This window comes from Phoxinus phoxinus (genome assembly GCF_949152265.1).
Source record: "Phoxinus phoxinus genome assembly, chromosome: 10".
Lineage (NCBI taxonomy): Eukaryota > Metazoa > Chordata > Actinopteri > Cypriniformes > Leuciscidae > Phoxinus > Phoxinus phoxinus.
In genome coordinates this window covers 33478541-33497365 of record NC_136885.1, presented here as the reverse complement: position 1 = coordinate 33497365, position 18825 = coordinate 33478541, and the positions used below count along the sequence as shown (strand labels likewise).

Sequence of the window (18825 nt, the reverse complement as noted above, 5' to 3'; positions counted from 1 at the left end):
TTATATTTAGTTATACACTGTATATATAACTAAATATATCATTTATGTGGCTAGGTCCTATAACTGAGCTCCTAACTACCGGTGTGAAAGCCCCTTATGTTAACTTGTGGTGACCTTTGCTCTTGTATCTGTGAAGTCTTTAAGGTGACTCATTTATTTGAATGATTTTTTGTGTGAGTTTTATGATTCAGTCGGGTCTTGCACCCTCAATCTGAGCTCTTCACAGTGGACTATTATACTGCAGTCTGTGCAGCATTGCCTTTTTCAGGACGGGGCCAAAGACAAGCATCTAAAGGGCAATGGTCATCGAGTGGAGTTTAAAGTATTGATTAGTTTGACCTGTATTTGGCCTGATGCATTCTTGACAAGAGGTACTGGACCTTTCAGGAAGACGATGTCAATAGATCTATAAAAATTTTTAATGAGTTTCCTTCTCTGTCAGGTGACTAATTTTAGTTTTAAACCATCAAGGCTCAAATGGTCTGCTTAAAGAAAGTCAATGAAGCGAAATGTTTTCCAGTGACAAATGCACATTGGGAGGCGTTTCATTTGGCGAAGGCGGATTTGGAAGCATTAATACATCAACACATCATTGCTTCTGTATCTCAGACTCCCTCGACCATGAAAACCCTGTCTGTAGTCTAGGCCTTTATCAGTTACGAAGTGTGCTTTATTAAAGGCGTTTTATATCACCCTCCTCTGCTCCCCCGTCATGTCCCATGATGCCTTGTGTTCTGCTGAGGCTGGCGGAACGAGCCGGAAAAGGTCTCGTCAGGACCTCAGTGAATGTGAATCGAGGAAGCAAGCAGGATGTAGGATTACAACATGAATTGGAATGTATATCAATTAAAATGATTAATTAAAATGAATTGAATTTCAAAGATGGATGGATGGACGGACGGACGGACGGACGGACGTATAGATGGATAGACATAGATAGATAGATGTAGATAAAACGATATAGAGATGGATGGATGGATGGATGGATGGATGGATGGATGGATGGATGGATGGATGGATGGATGGATGGATGGATGGATGGATGGATGGATGTAGATAAAACGATGGATGGATTGATGGACGGACGGACGGACGTATAGAGATAGATAGATAGATAGATAGATAGATAGATAGATAGATAGATAGATAGATAGATAGATAGATAGATAGATAGATAGATAGATAGATTGTTAGATAGATAGATAGATAGATAGATAGATAGATAGATAGATAGATAGATAGATAGATAGATAGATAGATAGATAGATAGATAGATAGATAGATAGATGTAGATAAAACGATGGATGGATGGATGGATGGATGGATGGATGGATGGATGGATGGATGGATGGATGGATGGATGGATGGATGGATGGATACCGGTAGATGTAGATAAAACGATGGATGGATGGATGGATGGATGGATGGATAGACATGGATAAATAGATCTAGATAAAACGATAGAGAGATGGATGGATGGATTATCCTATTAGAGAGAGAGAGAGAGAGAGCATTTACTTTTTTTGGCACCGGTTCGCCATATTTTCAGAGTTATGGTTTGGCTTTAGATGATTTTGCAAAGAAATTTTATCGCATCTCACATAACTTTAACTTTAAAGTACATTTATGCATTTGGCAGATACTTTTATCTAAAGTGACTTAGTGAAGGTAAACTAATAGTGAAGGTATGCGTTTTAGCAAGCATTGAGTTTTTAAGCAAGGTACTGTTTTTGTAGTTGGAGCAGTTTCTAAGCTTTCTTTATAGATTGTAAAAAGATGAAGAAACCCACACTTGGTCTAGTTTTGCAGAAGTAGTTGATGAAGCTCAATCGAGTTTGACGGTTTCTCTCCTCTAGTTGATTGACAGGTTAGCAGGTATTTGGGGTCGAGCACTTTTCCGGGTAGATCCCTGTATGTGCTGAGCGGGCCCCTGTGGGACCGGCCCCTGATCGCATGAGGAGGCAGATGTGACTGTACTGGGATATATTCTGATTCCAGCAAGTTTCCAGCTGCTTATGTGAGCGCTGAAGGTCCAAACGGACATATTCATATGATTATATGTTCCAGAGTGATGGTGTGTGTTGACATCCTAATTAATCTCAGATCATTTCCTACATTAATACCAGATGTTGCATCTGTTAATATTATTTTTATGTACGTGAACTAATAATGAATAAACATAACAAATGTACTGTATTGCTCATTGTTAGTTAATGCATTAAATAACTCAAACTAATGGGACTTTATTGTAAAGTGTTATATTGAGATATGTGACCTTTTATTGCAGACTTTGTTCGCCGTAGAGCGATGAGATAAAATGGAGAAATTGAGACCGACATTCCTCAGATGTTTTTCCTGAGATTTTCTTTCGAAATGAGTTTTATTTAGTGTCCGTCAGAAGGCTTTTACACTTGTATCCGTCCATAGCATTGATTCAAAGGAAAAAAACCCGTCTGTTTTTACTTTTAGATAAAAACAACAAGATTAAGGGAAAATCGGCAGGGAATCCTTTGGGAATTACAAGCAAGATAATGAAAAACTGGCCACAAATGTTTGACGAAGCAGAAAGATTAAAGGAGATTGGAGAATTTGTTACAGTAACGACTTAGATGGAAATAAGTCAGAAGTCGACAGGAAAATGAGGGACTTTGGGATATTTCAGTCCGCTGCCGATGAGATCATGTCTTCATCATGACGTCCAGTCGTCATGACGGCCTTATCTACTGCGCTCACTAATCGCTGTTGACCAGTTTTACCCAGAAGCCCTTAAGCCCCTTGATGACCTCGAGAGACGGTCTTAGTTCACTTTTCCTCTGTTTATATTTATGCTGTTCCGGTTATGCAGAAACAACTTAAATTAATTTGCTTCTGTTGTAATCTATTTTACACACACACACACACACACACACACACACACACACACACACACACACACACACACACACACACACACACACACACACACACACACACACACACACACACACACCCTCACACGCACGCATGCACACACACACACACACACACAAACAGGTGAAACTCAAAAAATTTTAATATGGTGCAAAAGTTCATTTATTTCAGTAATTCAACTTAAAATGTGAAACTAATATATTATATAGACTCATTACATGCAAAGTGAGATATTTCAAGCCTTTATTTGTTATAATTTCGAAGATTATGGCTTACGGCTTATGAAAACCCCAAATTCAAAATTTGAATATTGTGAAAAGGTTTTCATAAGCTGTAAAAATTATAACAAATAAAGGCTTGAAATATCTCACTTTGCATGTAATGAGTCTATATAATATATTAGTTTCACCTTTTAAGTTGAATTACTGAAATAAATGAACTTTTGCACCGATATTCTAATTTTTCGAGTGTATATATATATATATATATATATATAATAACAATAATAATGCACTGGTCAAACTCAGACAAACTCCACAACGTATTAAAATGTATTATAATTTAACTAGCAATATGAATGGAAAGAAAATGAACAAGATGTTCAAAGAAAGAGCTAAAAACAAAATCTATTCTCATTAAGGCCTCACTGAAATTTATGCTGTTGCTTTCCATTCATTTTGCTAGTTAAATGATAATAAAGTTTAATAGTTTAATAAAGTGCGTGCCCAACAAGTTTGGAACAAAATGGTCTGGTCCTTTAAGACGCACGCAGACATGTTTTGTTGTACTACTAACCCACTTCTTATAATTCAATTTTGCTTATTATTTATCACAGCACAACTACACAATCCACTTACCAAGATTAACAATGTCTATAATTTCCCATAAATGTTCCGTGATCATTTGTCACGACCAGAGCACAATGACTTCTGAAACTCCAGTAATGTTGACTGTGCCAAGTCATTCTGCTCTCAGCCAATCAGCTTTGCTCTGCTCTCTGAAATTGAGTCTGTAAGTTGATTTGGAGCATGAAAGCGTCTGATTGGCTGCCAGGTGCGGATGGTGATTTTCCAGTTGATGGTTTTGGACTCGAGTCCAAGCGTATAGCGATCCGTCCCTCAGTGCCGAGAGAAGCGAGGAAAGGTAAATAAGAGGTATGAAATGAACTTGTTCTCTTGCCTGGAGGGTTTGTGCAGTTCTACGTTTGCAGTAGCGTCTGGATACAGTTTCAGTGGCAGATGAAATAACGAGGAAACTGTAACTTCCTTCTTGAAACGAGGGAGGAAAAACACACTGTAGAAGGAAAAGCAGCAAACGGTGGCCTGCTAATTAAATGGTGAAAGAAAAATAAAGGTTTTAGCTAGACAGCTTGAAATTATGGAGTGGTAAATGGATGTAATCATGTTTCAGACCGTAAATATGTTCCTGGAGCCATTTTCACAGTTTTATTGAGCTAGCATAGCATGGTGTGAAATTAAAGGTGAATCTTCAAGGTGGTTTTACATCAAGCGCTAATTAACTAGAGTGTCCACCAATCAAGAGGTCCATTGTGCAAATTTCCATTTTAATATGCTTCTGCGTTTCATATTCTGCAGATTAGCGGGTTTCAATCTTTCAGAGCTTAATGCATTTATTTGACTAATTTCTATAACCGGGCCATGTTAGCTGAGAAGGGACAATGAGGACCATCAAACAGTGAATGATTTGAACTCCGCGTGAGTAATCGTGGGAATACTAGATCCATCAGATCCTTTTCTTTTCATTGCAAACTATAACTTTTATCTGCCAGCTCTTTATACAAAGTTGGATTTACAGTATGCCCAAATGTATCCATACTGTATATACGGAATGTATAGAATTTATTCATATACTGTATCGAATGTATCCATACAGTTCTTGCATGAAGCGATAATTATTATTATTTTTATTTATTTTTTCATGAAGCGATAAATACTATACAGCAAATCTCAGCTGCTTGATCGTTTACATTGTTGCAAAATATAAACTATATTATCGCCCAGCTCTGATCTGCTAAATAAGGCGTGAAGATATTAAGATATTTAACTTCATGATTTTCTGTAAAGCTGCTTTGAAACAATGTAAATTGTGGAAAAATACTATATATATATATACATACACAGAGATAATTTATAGGACAATTAACATAATTTTATCCCGTAATTCTAAGTCACTTCTTCTTGATTTCTGGAATAAAATGTGCCCCGTGTGAAGTGTCCTGTTGGCCTCATGATGAAATGCGCAGCACTTTCCCCAGCGCACGTCAGTTCTGCAGAGTCTGCAGATTCCTCCAGATGATCATATTATGGGCTGTATATCATCTGTAAACAGCCAGATTGAAGATCGATGATGAGATCATGTGACCCAGAACATCATCCCTGCAGCCTATTCAAAAACAGCTACGTACAGAATATTCATAATTCACCAGTCATACTAGTGACTATGCTTCTGTGTCATATTTTTTATAATTCTCTATTAATTTTGCATTTAAATGTTATGGCCGAAACTAATGATTTTTTTATTTGAATTCCATATAAAATTTTCATCCATTTGGATGATTTTATCATAAACTAATAACTTCATCTGATGCATATTTGTCAGTCATCAATTAATATTTTTTTATGTAATAGGTTTCTATATTTCTGTAATAGTAATAATATAATAAACTGAATGTGTTTTAAAAACACAATAACCAGGTTTATATATTTATCACCAATAAATCCCATGTTTCAATCTCATAATTTGTATCCTGCATGTTGCTTGTTACACAGTTAATATTTAATATTCATTCTATTCAACTGAATCCATTTGATTGTTTTCACAATGCTGATTGCAATTAGAATAAATGCATTTTGAAAATACGACTATTTAAATAAAACCGATGCAAATATTTATCAAACTATATGCCATGATTTATTTGATATATTTTTTTAGTGCAGAAATCTGACCTGTTTCATTGCATCACATTAAGTTATTAGTTTGTTAAAATAATAAAAATGGATGGAATATTTAAATGCAATTCATATATGTAAATCTTAAATTTAGTCTTTGATATTTCAATGCAAAATGAATACTGAATAAGAAAAATGCAACGAAAACGTTTGTTTACGTCAAATATTTACAAACAACTGGAAATTTTATATGCAATTAAAATACATAAATCTTTAATTTACGCCTAATAATGTAATTTTGTATAACATGCACGGATGAATTGAGCATACTTTCAGTAAATGTGGTCGACTTTGATTTTGTGTTCACTTTAAACATGTTGCATGTCACATATGCGTAATAATCCAGCATAACAACACGTTTCCAGGTGAAGAGCCTCTGAGCGCTCACACACTGTGCTTGATGTCTCTCACACATACTCTACCTGTGCGCTCATCGATCTGTTCTCCTGCCTCAGACGAGCGATTGCCCCGTCAGGGCGGACTAATCATATTGGAGATGTTGTCATAACAGAAGCAGCTGTGTTAGCGAATCAGCTCGCTCCTGGCATGACCAATTAGAAGAAGTCTTTGAAAGCAGCACGTCTGGCCAGACTGTGCTTATGACTGCATGATTACACACACTGTCCCTCCAAGCCCTGTCCCTGTTATCATCATTAGCCAAGGTGTGTGTGTGTGGAAGCAGAAGTAGAAGTCAATCACTTCTTTCTTCTGATACTCATTAATAAAACAACTTCTATTTAAGTCTGGTTAGTAATTTTGAGCTGTATAATCACACCACTAATGCATGTAAATGTCACACTTATCACTTATAATGTTAGTGGTGCCGTATATGATATTTTCAGAGACAGTTATAAGTAAGATTTTCTTCACAGAACAAGAAGGGAGTGTTTGGGAAACACACAACCATACTTCTCATTTCTGCAGTATAGACTAGTGTGTATTCCTTGCACACTATGCCTGCTGTACAGTATGTGAATATTTAATAATGGAATATGAGTTGTGCTATAAAATGTGCGATATACAACAATGGCATATCCAGCAGTTATTGTAGTATACTTTTTAAATTGTATTTGAATTAACTTGAGAACTTTTTTTTATTGTTTGTTTTAGTAATTTTTTATGCACTACTTTTTGTTTTGTTTTAATCTATTTAGCTTTATGATTATTTCATAATTTTTTATGAAAAAAAGCTTTATTTAAATGACCAAAAATATTTCGTTTTTAAACAATCACAACACTGGTTTCAGTGTCATCTGTAGTGATTTTAACACTTTTTACTTGTTATTTGATCAGACTGCCAAATCTTAAGGCAGTTTTACATATTAAAAAATGCTAATGAAATATTTTTACGTCTGAGATGATAATGGGATGCCGTTTCACATGATAAATGGATGCTTGCATTGCAATGCTACTGTATGCAATGCCAGTATTTGTTCTGCAGGCGTATAATTCATTTAACATGTTTTTTCACTCCTTTCTCAGGAAACATTTGCTACAGAAGTTTGTTCAATAATGCAATATAGGAACTTAGTCACTTTTTTATCTTAAAAGTGAGCATTTATTATGAACTGTTTACTGTATCTGCTTGAGTATTGACATTTTAGTGTGACGTCAGATACTTTTATTTCTCCACACAAGTTACTTTACGTGCCATTGTGTCGCACTAGTTGGAAATCTGAATGTTCTGAGTAAAATTGAAGGCAGCATTAGATCAGAAGTGTGTGTGTATGTAAGAACCACTATGTCTCAAACACATGCACATTGTCAAGGCCTCAGATGCGATGAATCAATGGCATTGCTAAGCAGCGGTTCTCAGTCTGTCTGCTTTCCCCCATAATGGGCTGCATTTATTTTGACTATGGCTGTAATCTATCAGTTTTTGTCCCCGTAGTGCAGCAGCGATGAGGTCGGGCACACACACACATCATTAGGCTCATTGGTGGAGTCTGCACGCTCTGGACCGGAGCGTTTCATTACCAAAACACCAAAGAGAGCAGCAATAACAGGCCGAGCTTCTGCGCCTCCGTGTGTGTGTGTGTGTCTTGGTGACGCATCCCTCAATCAAACGATAGGGAGAAGAAAGGCGCTGGTTCAAAGCACAGGCGTACGGGTTTGGTAATGTGTTTCCCTCGGCTGCGGTAATGATCAGATGATAAAACCTGGCGCTCTTCGCCTCCACCGGAGATGAAGAGTGAAGAGCGTGTGCTGTTGTGAGTCCTGTCATTCTCTGCGGGAGTAAAGGGGCCGGCGAGTCTTGTGTTATTGTGGCCTGATGCTTGTCACGGTTCATGTTGATCAGGAGGGTCGACAGGCGTCCTGCTAATTTACATATAATTATGAATTTGCATGAGTGAATAGGGCATTTGGCATTTTTGTGCAACTGTTTAATGAATTCAGTCCGAATTGTTCTTTCAATGGCAGAGCATGTCACAAATGGATGCACTTAAAGGGATAGTTCATCCAAAAATGAAAGTTTTGTCATCATTTACTCACCCTCAAGTTGTTCCAAACCTGTATGAGTTTCTGTATTAACACAAAATAAGTATTTTGAAGAATGTCAGTAACCAGACAGTTGGTGGCACTTATTGACTTTCATAGTATTTTTTTCCCCTTCTATGGAAGTCAATGGCTACCGTCAACTGTTAAGTCCCCAACATTCTTTAAAATATCTTCTTTTGTGTTCAAACGATTTCAAAAGGTGCTAAATCTGGCATGATAATCTTAAGAACATCTTGCACTACGAATATCAAATATTGCAGTGTGTGCAGGTTTGAGATTTGAAGGAAGAAAATCTGTGGAGATTCTCCTTATGTGCTTGATCGGGTTAGATTGAAAAACCCGGCTTAGGCCAGAATGTGTGCAGTGACGTCGCCGCCACTTGTCTGTTGCATGGCTACCAGTTTCTCTGTAGCTGGCCAAGCGTGCTATGTGAGCGAAGTTAATAATAATAACATTAAAATAAATATATGATCTTCCTCTATTACATAGCGACTGTAATCTCTTGCATTACCAAAGCAATGACTGATGCATTTGTATTATATTCCAAAGAGCTCCGTTATCAGTTCCAACAGTGGACAATAAAACCATATCCGTACCGGCGGTCCGGATCGGCATTGGTTAAGCAACGAGAACAGTTTGGCCTGACGAAGGAAAAGCAGCTATTATTTGATCTGATTGCTAAAAGGGAGACATTTTCACACAAAACTGAATTAAACATGGAAAGTAACTTTATTTTGTTAGCTTTTAGATGCTGCTTACATGCAACTTTATTGATGTGATGCGGTCGAAATTTTTTTGAATAATGAATATTCAATGAATGCATAGTGTTCTGTGATATTCTGCACAGTGCGCAGTAAATAGTAGTGGAAGTAGTCCATTGTGAATCAGTGTCAGTGTTGGTTTGAGGGCCCATGTGTCGCGTCTCCTGGGGTGGAGCCGAGGTAATGAGTAAGATTGCGCTGGCTGTGATGGATTGATCTGCTCCTCGCCTCATCTGAGTCTATCAATCAGTAGTGCTTTGCCTCTGTTTTCAATAGGACTTTGCCACGCTTCAGCGCCGGCAGCCTCCGGGACCTGGAACTCGCTGAATTAAAGATCATTTTCTTTCTCCTCCACCCTCTAACGTAATTTGTCATCAAATCACAAATATTGCTCTCGGAGCAAAGCACGAGGCATTGCGTTTTTCATCTGTATGTTGCGAGCATTGATGGCATACATGAGTGTGTTTAATCTGTTTAGTAGATCTGTTTAGTATGAAATGTTCGTAGAGATCTTTTGTGTGTTTAATGGTTTTTGGTAACGAATTGCTTTCATTTAGGTCTAAGAGTGTTTGTATATAAATTAAATAAGATCTATATTTAAAATCTAATATATATTTTTAAAAAAATTATTTATTTTACTAGGCAATACAAAGAGTGCGGGCCGGCTTTATCTTTGACCCCAGCTTAATCCCGATACGGACCGGCTAATGAGGTCACCGGCAGAGGACGTCACAGGGGCAAACCAGCGCTCAGATCCCTGAGTGATTGCGGATCCCAGGCGTGTCCCATTTCCTGCTCCTCTTATTAGGAACAATGTGGCATATGGCCGACTGCTATCAGCCTCCTCTGGAGACACTCGCTCGCATTTGTCACTCTCAGACCCGGTCGGGGTTTAATCTGAGTGATAGAGCGAGAAAGATAGCAGGACCACTTACTGTCACAACCTATCAGCTGTTCTATCTCAATGCCATCTCTACATCTCCATCTCAATCCCATCTCTACATCTCCATCTCAACGCCATCTCAACGCCATCTCTACATCTCCATCTCAACGCCATCTTCATCTCAACGCCATCTCTACATCTCAATCCCATCTCTACATCTCCATCTCAATCCCATATCTACATCTCCATCTCAATCCCATCTCTACATCTCCATCTCAACGCCATCTCTATCTCAACACCATCTCTACATCTCCATCTCAATGCCATCTCTACATCTCCATCTCAATGCCATCTCTACATCTCCATCTCAATGCCATCTCTACATCTCCATCTCAATGCCATCTCTACACCTCCATCTCAATCCCATCTCTACATTTCCATATCTCCATCTCAATCCCATCTCCACATCTCCATCTCAATGCCATCTCTACATCTCCATCTCTACATCTCCATCTCAATCCCATCTCTACATCTCTATTTCAACGCCATGTAGAAATGGCATTGAGATGAAGATGTAGAGATGGGATTGAGATGGAGATGTAGAGATGGCATTGAGATGGAGATGTAGAGATGGGATTGAGATGGAGATATGGAAATGTAGAGATGGGATTGAGATGGAGGTGTAGAGATGGGATTGAGATGGAGATGTAGAGATGGCATTGAGATGGAGATGTAGAGATGGGATTGAGATGGAGATATGGAAATGTAGAGATGGGATTGAGATGGAGGTGTAGAGATGGGATTGAGATGGAAATGTAGAGATGGGATTGAGATGGAGGTGTAGAGATGGCATTGAGATGGAGATGTAGAGATGGCATTGAGATGGAGATGTAGAGATGGGATTGAGATGGAAATGTAGAGATGGGATTGAGATGGAGATGTAGAGATGGCGTTGAGATGGAGATGTAGAGATGGCGTTGAGATGGAGATGTAGAGATGGGATTGAGATGGAAATGTAGAGATGGGATTGAGATGGAGATGTAGAGATGGCGTTGAGATGGAGATGTAGAGATGGCGTTGAGATAGAGATGTAGAGATGGGATTGAGATGGAGGTGTAGAGATGGCATTGAGATGGAGATGTAGAGATGGCATTGAGATGGAGATATGGAAATGTAGAGATGGCATTGAGATGGAGATGTAGAGATGGGATTGAGATGGAAATGTAGAGATGGGATTGAGATGGAGATGTAGAGATGGCGTTGAGATGGAGATGTAGAGATGGCGTTGAGATAGAGATGTAGAGATGGCGTTGAGATGAATATGTAGAGATGGGATTGAGATGGAGATGTAGAGATGGCGTTGAGATGGATATGTAGAGATGGGATTGAGATGTAGAGATGGCGTTGAGATGGAGATGTAGAGATGGGATTGAGATGGAGATGTAGAGATGGCGTTGAGATAGAACAGCTGATAGGTTGTGACAGTAAGTGGTCCTGCTATCTTTCTCGCTCTATCACTCAGATTAAACCCCGACCGGGTCTGAGAGTGACAAATACGAGCGAGTGTCTCCAGAGGAGGCTGATAGCAGTCGGCCATATGCCACATTGTTCCTAATAAGAGGAGCAGGAAATGGGACACGCCTGGGATCCGCAATCACTCAGGGATCTGAGCGCTGGTTTGCCCCTGTGACGTCCTCTGCCGGTGACCTCATTAGCCGGCCCGTATCGGGATTAAGCTGGGGTCAAAGATAAAGCCGGCCCGCACTCTTTGATGGGCGTGAAGCTTGATTAGAAGGGAATGATGAGTGAAGGGAAATGAAGAAAGATGAACGACTCCCAGGATGTCTGACGTGATTAGAGCTGATAAAGGAGACTGATGTCGTGTCGAGAGAATCATCAGATCATCCTACAGGCGAGAGATGGTCAGAGAGACCGACCTTAATAAATCAACAGATCACAACTTCTAACTTACTAAATCTACATCTAAAGCAAGTGGTACATCATGTAAAAGATTAAAGCTATAGTTTTACAACATGGAAATATTAATTTTATATATATATATATATATATATATATATATATATATATATATATATATATATATATATATATATAAATTTGGTTCAATGAGACTTTTGTTTAAAGAAGCTAGTACTTCATCCATTACATTAATCAAAAATGACAGTAAAGACATAGGCCTACTGTAACACATGTATATCTGTTCATCAAAGAATTATGAAAAATATATAATGATATATCAAATAAAAAAATGCAGCCTTATGAATATATAGTCTACAGTAGTGGCCAAAAGTGATATATGGCCTTGGAAAATTGACATCATCCTTTATCCAAAAATTATTCAGCATTTGTTAAAGATTTTGTAAGCATATTGCGTAATTGTGCTTTGAGTCGATTGTTTTATTCGTTTTATTGTTATAGTCGATAATAACGCAATGAAACATACCTAATTGTGCCAACATCATTTTTGTCCTGGCTGTCATACAACAATTATGAACGCATGCAAAAACAAGAGAAAACCAATGAAATATTAAAAACAGATTATGGTTAATATATGCTTTTTCCAGTGAGCTTTTTGTTTTCTATGCATTTTTTTAGACCCTATACGTTTTAAAATATATATTTTATTGTAATTTTTCCACATTACTGTACCTGTATTTTGTTTTAATAAATTTTTTATTCAAACAGATTTATCAAATGTATTTTGCTCATAAATCTGCCCCAATTGTTGCTTGTTTATATTGAATATGTTGCACTAAATAAACATGTGCGCACATATTCCTGTGCAGAATCCAGAATGAACACTTGCAGACTGCCAACTGCCAGTAAAATTGGCTTTGGTGAGCTTTGGGTTTAGTTACCAGATGGTGTGTAACTTTATTAAGAAGTAAAACATAACACATGGTTTGAATGGAATAGAAAGAACGATAATCCGACCCCCGCTGATGTGAGATCCTGACTCAAAGATATCCTAAAGAAAGACTCTGAAAATGTTTACTCTGTAAACGACTAAACACGTCCCTGTTTTCTTTTCTTTTTTTTTACTTTAAATAATGCGAGTGGTTCTGTGAATTCGATGTGAATTTTTCACACACCCCCATCACTCGGCTCTGGTTCCTGGTCTGTGCGGTATCAGATCATGATACGATCAGGCTGCGAGGTTCATGTGTTCTCCGAGATTATCACACAACGCTTCCTTCATTATTTGTGCTGGCAGAGATGCCTTTCATGTGCGTTCAAACTGACGTAACGTCTAAACACACACTGGCAGCGGCTCCTTCACCAGCGTTTTCCTGCAGGGGACTGAAGACTTTCCAGTTATTTTCACTAGTAAGATCACACCATCTGTTATTTGTTCGAGCTCTTCGACCCATTGCAGTTGTTCCCACACTTCCTCTGGTTGTGCTGGTGTTTGTGTGCAGCATGGCACCTTGTAATATGCAGCATTGCTCATAGTTGCATCACATTATCGCACTGGCACACGATGCCCAGGGCTCCGATTTACGCTACGTCTCATTTGCACCCGAGTTTGTCGAAATCCTTCTCCTACTGCGGTATTTCTAGGGAGGTCACGGGAAAGGCTGTGGCCTGTGGGTGTTGGTTTTTCATTTCTTTTTCACAGTTCTTAAGCTCCTAATTGAAATGCTCATTAAACGTGTAGCGGCGGGGATTTCACATCAGAGGTTTGAGAGTTGACACACTGCGTACATTGCGAGATTGAAACTCATCCTGCAAGGCTGTTTTTATTGCCTCATTCGTTCCCATTGGAGGGATGGAATATTTCATTGTTTGTCAACGTCACCTATCTACATATAATGTGCTTTTCATCTGCTCTGACGGAGCCACCGACTCCCTGCACTTTCCTGAAGCAATAAAGACCTTGTTTTGTGCGCGACAGTTTGTGTATTTTCTACATTAAAGGGGCTGAAGCCGGAGCAATCTCGTTTAAGGTCGAGTGAATTAAATGAAAGCCTCCGAATATTTTTCATTAAGGATGTGAAGAGAATTTAATAACTTCAAATGAAATGCAGCTAAAGCTCTGGTGTTGTGGGGATCTCCGTGTGAGAGGAGGGAATAGGGGACGTGGTGTTTTGCAGCTGCAGACTCGTGCACATGCACCTCAGATATTATTCGGCGGCCTTTAGTTTGCTTGTGCTACAATAAAAGATCAGGTTAACATTCTGAAGCATCATCTGAACCTGAATATATAGACATGTAAATCCCAGACAGCAACATGGTTTCGCCCAGATCCGGCCCACATCTGGTCCGCGTGGAATCCACATGTGTCCCGAATCTGGGCCTACACTATGTTGCCGTCTGGGATATCAGCCAGTTATCTGGCCAATATATAAAATTATAATTATTTTATTTTATTTGACCTATTTTAATATTTAGATCATCTAGAACTAATGTGTTGCATAATGTGCGGTTGTCTAAAAATCTGCAAATTTGCTGGTTGTCATGCTTTTCATGTTAATAATTCAACATTGTTGGGCTTATGCTTTTAATGGGCATTTAAAACCGTGTCTAATTTTTTTGTTTACTTTTGCTTGATAAACAACTTCTTCTTTTTTTACAACCTGAAACTAAACCAATTGAAAACTGCTATATATTTAAGTCAGTCGTCATTTAAAGTTGTGCGACATCTCAATGATATAATGTATTGTGTTTGCAGGTGGTCTTCGAGGGGCTTCTATCGTGGATTCCCTGGACACGCTGTACATCATGGGTCTGATGGAGGAGTATGAAGAAGCGAAGGAATGGGTCCAAAACAGCCTGGATCTGAACTCGGTGAGCAAACGGTGTTGGGTGGGAATCACTAACATTCCTCTGTGGGTTAGCAGCTCTGGAAAAACGGTCAATCTTGGGCCGTCTAAAGCACTTGTGTAAAAGACTTCTATTGATCAGAAGCTGTGCTGGAATCAATTGTTTCTTTTAACCAACATCTCGTCCTGGGAACTGAGACAGTTTTTGTCCAAATCAAACATTCGTGAGTGGATGAAAGGCCTCCGTTGTGGTTTCGTGTTGACTGGACCAGTTCTTTTAAAGTGCGCTAATTCCTCTCTGTATGCGGCGGATTGAAAGAAAGATGAGTGTCATCCTCTGATAATAGACATCTACAGCGGCCTGAGGGCACAGAGGCTAGAGAGAGAGATTACTCTCTGATTGACAGTTCTGAGGGGAAACTATTGGTTGCTAGGGCGTTTCTAGGATACAAGATTGTTGGTGTTATTTGCTTTGCCATTGCTTTGATGTTCTGAATGGTTTCTTGCAATGGTTGTTGCTAGGATACTAGAAAGTTATGGGTAGTTGCTATGCTGTTGTTTTGATTTTCAGAATGGTTGCTAGGGTGTTCCTAGGATACCAGGATGTGGTGGGTAGCTGCTAGTCTGTTGCTAAATGGTTGCTTAGGTGTTCTGAATGGTTTCTAGGGCGTTGTTAAGATATGAGGATATTGTGTTAGTTGCTATGTTGTTGCTTTGTTTTCTTTTTGTTTGCTTTCTGGCGTTTTGATATGCTGGATGGTTGCTAGGCTGTTGCCAAGTTGTTGCTTAGTTATTGTGAAGGGTTGCTAGGGCGTTGTTAAAATTCAAGGATATTGTGGGTAGTTGCTATGCTGTTGATTTGTTTTCTTTTTGTTTTGAATTGTTGCTAGGGTGTCCCTAGCATACTATGATGCAGTGGGTAGTTGCTAGGCTATTGCTAAGTGGTTGCTTATTTGTTCTGAATGGTCGTTTTTAAAAAACTATAATGTTGTGGGTAGTTGTTTTGATGTTCTGAATGGTTGCTATGGTGTTGCTAGAATACTAGGATGTGGTCGGTAGTTGCTAGGCTGTTGCTAAGTGGTTACTTATGTGTTCTGAATGGTTTCTAGGGTGTTGCTAAGATACTAGGAGTTGTGGGTAGTTGCTAGGTTGTTACTAAGTGGTTACCTGGGTGTTCTGAATGGAGTTCAGCTCCAATGGGCATTGCTATGTGGTTGAGTGTTCTGGCTGGTTGCTTAATGGTGCTTACTTGCAAATGTCAAATAAACCCACCCTTAAATTTGTTGAAATCAATTCATTAATATTTCTGAGTTAAATGATTTTGTTCCAGATGGGTGGGTAAAATAAAGCTGATTTAGCTGTGTGTCAAAAACATTGCATTTGGTGCTTGCTGTCTAGAAAAGAGGGTCATCTAGTTTACTTGGTTCTGGACGCTTGCACTTTTCTACTTTGACATCTAGAAGTTTGAATTTCATAACTCTTGATACTGAGATTTTTGACAGTGTAAAATGGCTTGTTAAAATCTGTCATGCGTCTGCTGTCATTGCTCAAGCAAAACAGTCTTATTGCATTCTGATGCACGGCGGCAAACTGCTCTGATTTATCCTGAAGGTTTTTTGGCAGTTCATTAAAGGCACCAGTGGTAGTTTGAATGTTGTGCTGGTGAGAAGCCCAGTGGTGCATATGAATGATGCATTCTGATTGGTCTTTCCAAGTGTATGAATTACTCATAAACATGTATACACACAACACATACTGCAGAGTATTTCCAGAAATATTACGCATATTCTACCACAGCCCATAAAATTAAATCTTTTTAACTTTCATTTTATGGACCATGGTGGAAAAAAATAATTGCATGTACATTTCTATAATTTACCCTAAAGTCTTTAGATAGGGGCTGAAGAAGCAGCTTATACCATCTAAAGAAATGTATCAATTGCAATTCACTAAATTCTTCTTCTTCCTGTTAGTTTAATTAAAATCCACAATCATGTGAAACTGAAAGGGTGACACTTCTCAATTTCGGATTTTTGCACAACCCCTACACACATTTTAACTATTTATTTAAGCCCACTCAAAATAAATGATTTACAGGGACATAAATACTATAGATGCAGTCAAATGCACAAAACCATGGCCCAGTGGCATACAGCAGATCTTCACAATATTAAGTATGTCACTCAGTTGTTATAGTTACAAGTAACACGTCTCCTCCGGATATGGCGGCTGGCTATAATAGCAGACAGAGCACAGTACTTTGCTAGCCGTTTAGCCCTCTTTTTGGGCATCCCGAGTTGTTGAAACCCTACAACCAGCCTGTGTGTGTGTCCTAAGCTGCCATATATGAACACAAGTAGTCAGCTCTGATAACCTAACTCTGAGATGGTGTTTAGGAGTGGTTGGTATTTAATGACCTTAGTCATAAAGGCTTCCTCCATACTAGAGTCAAAGGCACATGCAACCTCCAAAACGAACACCTTACTGATCTCCTCATTAATCTCAACAACATCTGGTGTATTGGCAAACAGATGTGGTTTCAGTAGTTTCAGAGTTAGGTGTATTTTTTCAATTGTTTTCAATGAATATAGATAGATTCAAGAGAATATAGTTCCCAGTATGTATACGGTTAGAAGATGGCTGTGTCTCATGTGACCTTGTTATTTGTACACGCTGTGACTATACAAATCACAACATGTAAATAGGAAAATGTTGGCGTTATTTTGTCACTTATTGGGAGCGGTATGCTAGCTGGAGCCATTTACCTTCAGTCTTTGTGCTAAGCTTGGCTAGCGGTGGGTGCGCCAGACAGAGTTATGACACGCATGGAGATGAGAAGGGTATGTGTGGACTTATCTAACTCTGGGGGATCCGGGGAATAAGCTAAAGTCCCAAAAAGTAGGCGTGAACACTGCTGCACACACACACACACACACACACACACACACACATATATACATACAGAGTTGTGCAATATTTCGATTGCGATGAAAGTCCTGCGGGATCAGCAATAATGTCTCTCTCTCTCCATCACATCATGAGTCCAGTGGTGGTAGAGTAGCAGTGTCTGAGGTGTTTGGTGGCGAGGGAGGGCAGTGTCTGTCGTGAAGACACACAGTCTAGATTTACTTTGCACACTTTGTCATATAGAAAGCCAGCTTCATCCGTCACTCCCCGCACGCTTTCAATCAATCTCCTGCCGAGTCTTCTTTTATTACTCTTTAGCTGAGCATTTGCTCACTGATGGAGAGCAGAGCACTTCAGCACGAGACCGTCCTGCTCTGACTAGGAAGAGGTTTTCTAATCTAAGTAGAAGATGGCAGCTGATGCTTCTGTATCAGTGAGGAAATGACTTATAGTCAACAACTCCACAGTTTAGAGATTGACCGATATATCAGCCAGACCAATCAATCACCCGACATGTGAGATGATGAGCATTAGGAGGCCAGTCTGAGACCATGGACACCGGTCTATATATCAGTCATATAAATCAGTCATATAAATAGATGGAGTCTCTTCAGAATTCATATTGATTAGTTTTATGATCTCTTTATGAACTTTTTGAAGCGTTATAGTGGTAGTTGACTGTCAATGGAGGGACAGAAAGCTCTCAGATCTCATCAAAAAGATCTTTATTTGTGTTCTGAAGATGAATGAAAGTCTTTCGGCTTTCGAATGACATACCGGGGAATAATTAATGACAGAATTTTCATTTTTTGGGTGAGCTATCCCTTTAATGATAGATCAGGGATAAGCAACTCTGGTTCTGGAGGGCCGCTGTCCTGCAGAGTTTAGCTTCAGCCCTGGGGCCTTTCTCAATCTGTGTTCTTGTCTGTACTTGTGTTCTTGTGAAACGTCATCTTTTGTGGCCTAAGTACTGTCCCAATACACAAGTTTGCATTATGGCAAGAACGGTTAAAAATCCCGGAAGTGTTCTTGACACGTCCATTTTACCGAGGATGCATCGGTTGGTAACTTGTGTGAACTTGACGGCTGAAATATCCCAGCATTAATTTCGG

At 39.0% G+C, this 18825-nt stretch overlaps 1 protein-coding gene across 4 annotated transcripts in view; it reads left to right on the top strand.

Moving 5' to 3' along the window:
* Positions 1–18825, top strand: part of LOC307005479 (mannosyl-oligosaccharide 1,2-alpha-mannosidase IA) — a 219284-nt gene that overhangs the window by 118741 nt on the left and 81718 nt on the right. For all 4 annotated transcript variants that reach the window (XM_079625698.1, XM_079625697.1, XM_079625696.1 and 1 more), the window contains exon 3: positions 14716–14831. In XM_079625698.1, the coding sequence (XP_079481824.1) occupies positions 14716–14831 (116 nt within the window). The remainder of the gene's footprint in view (positions 1–14715; positions 14832–18825) is intronic.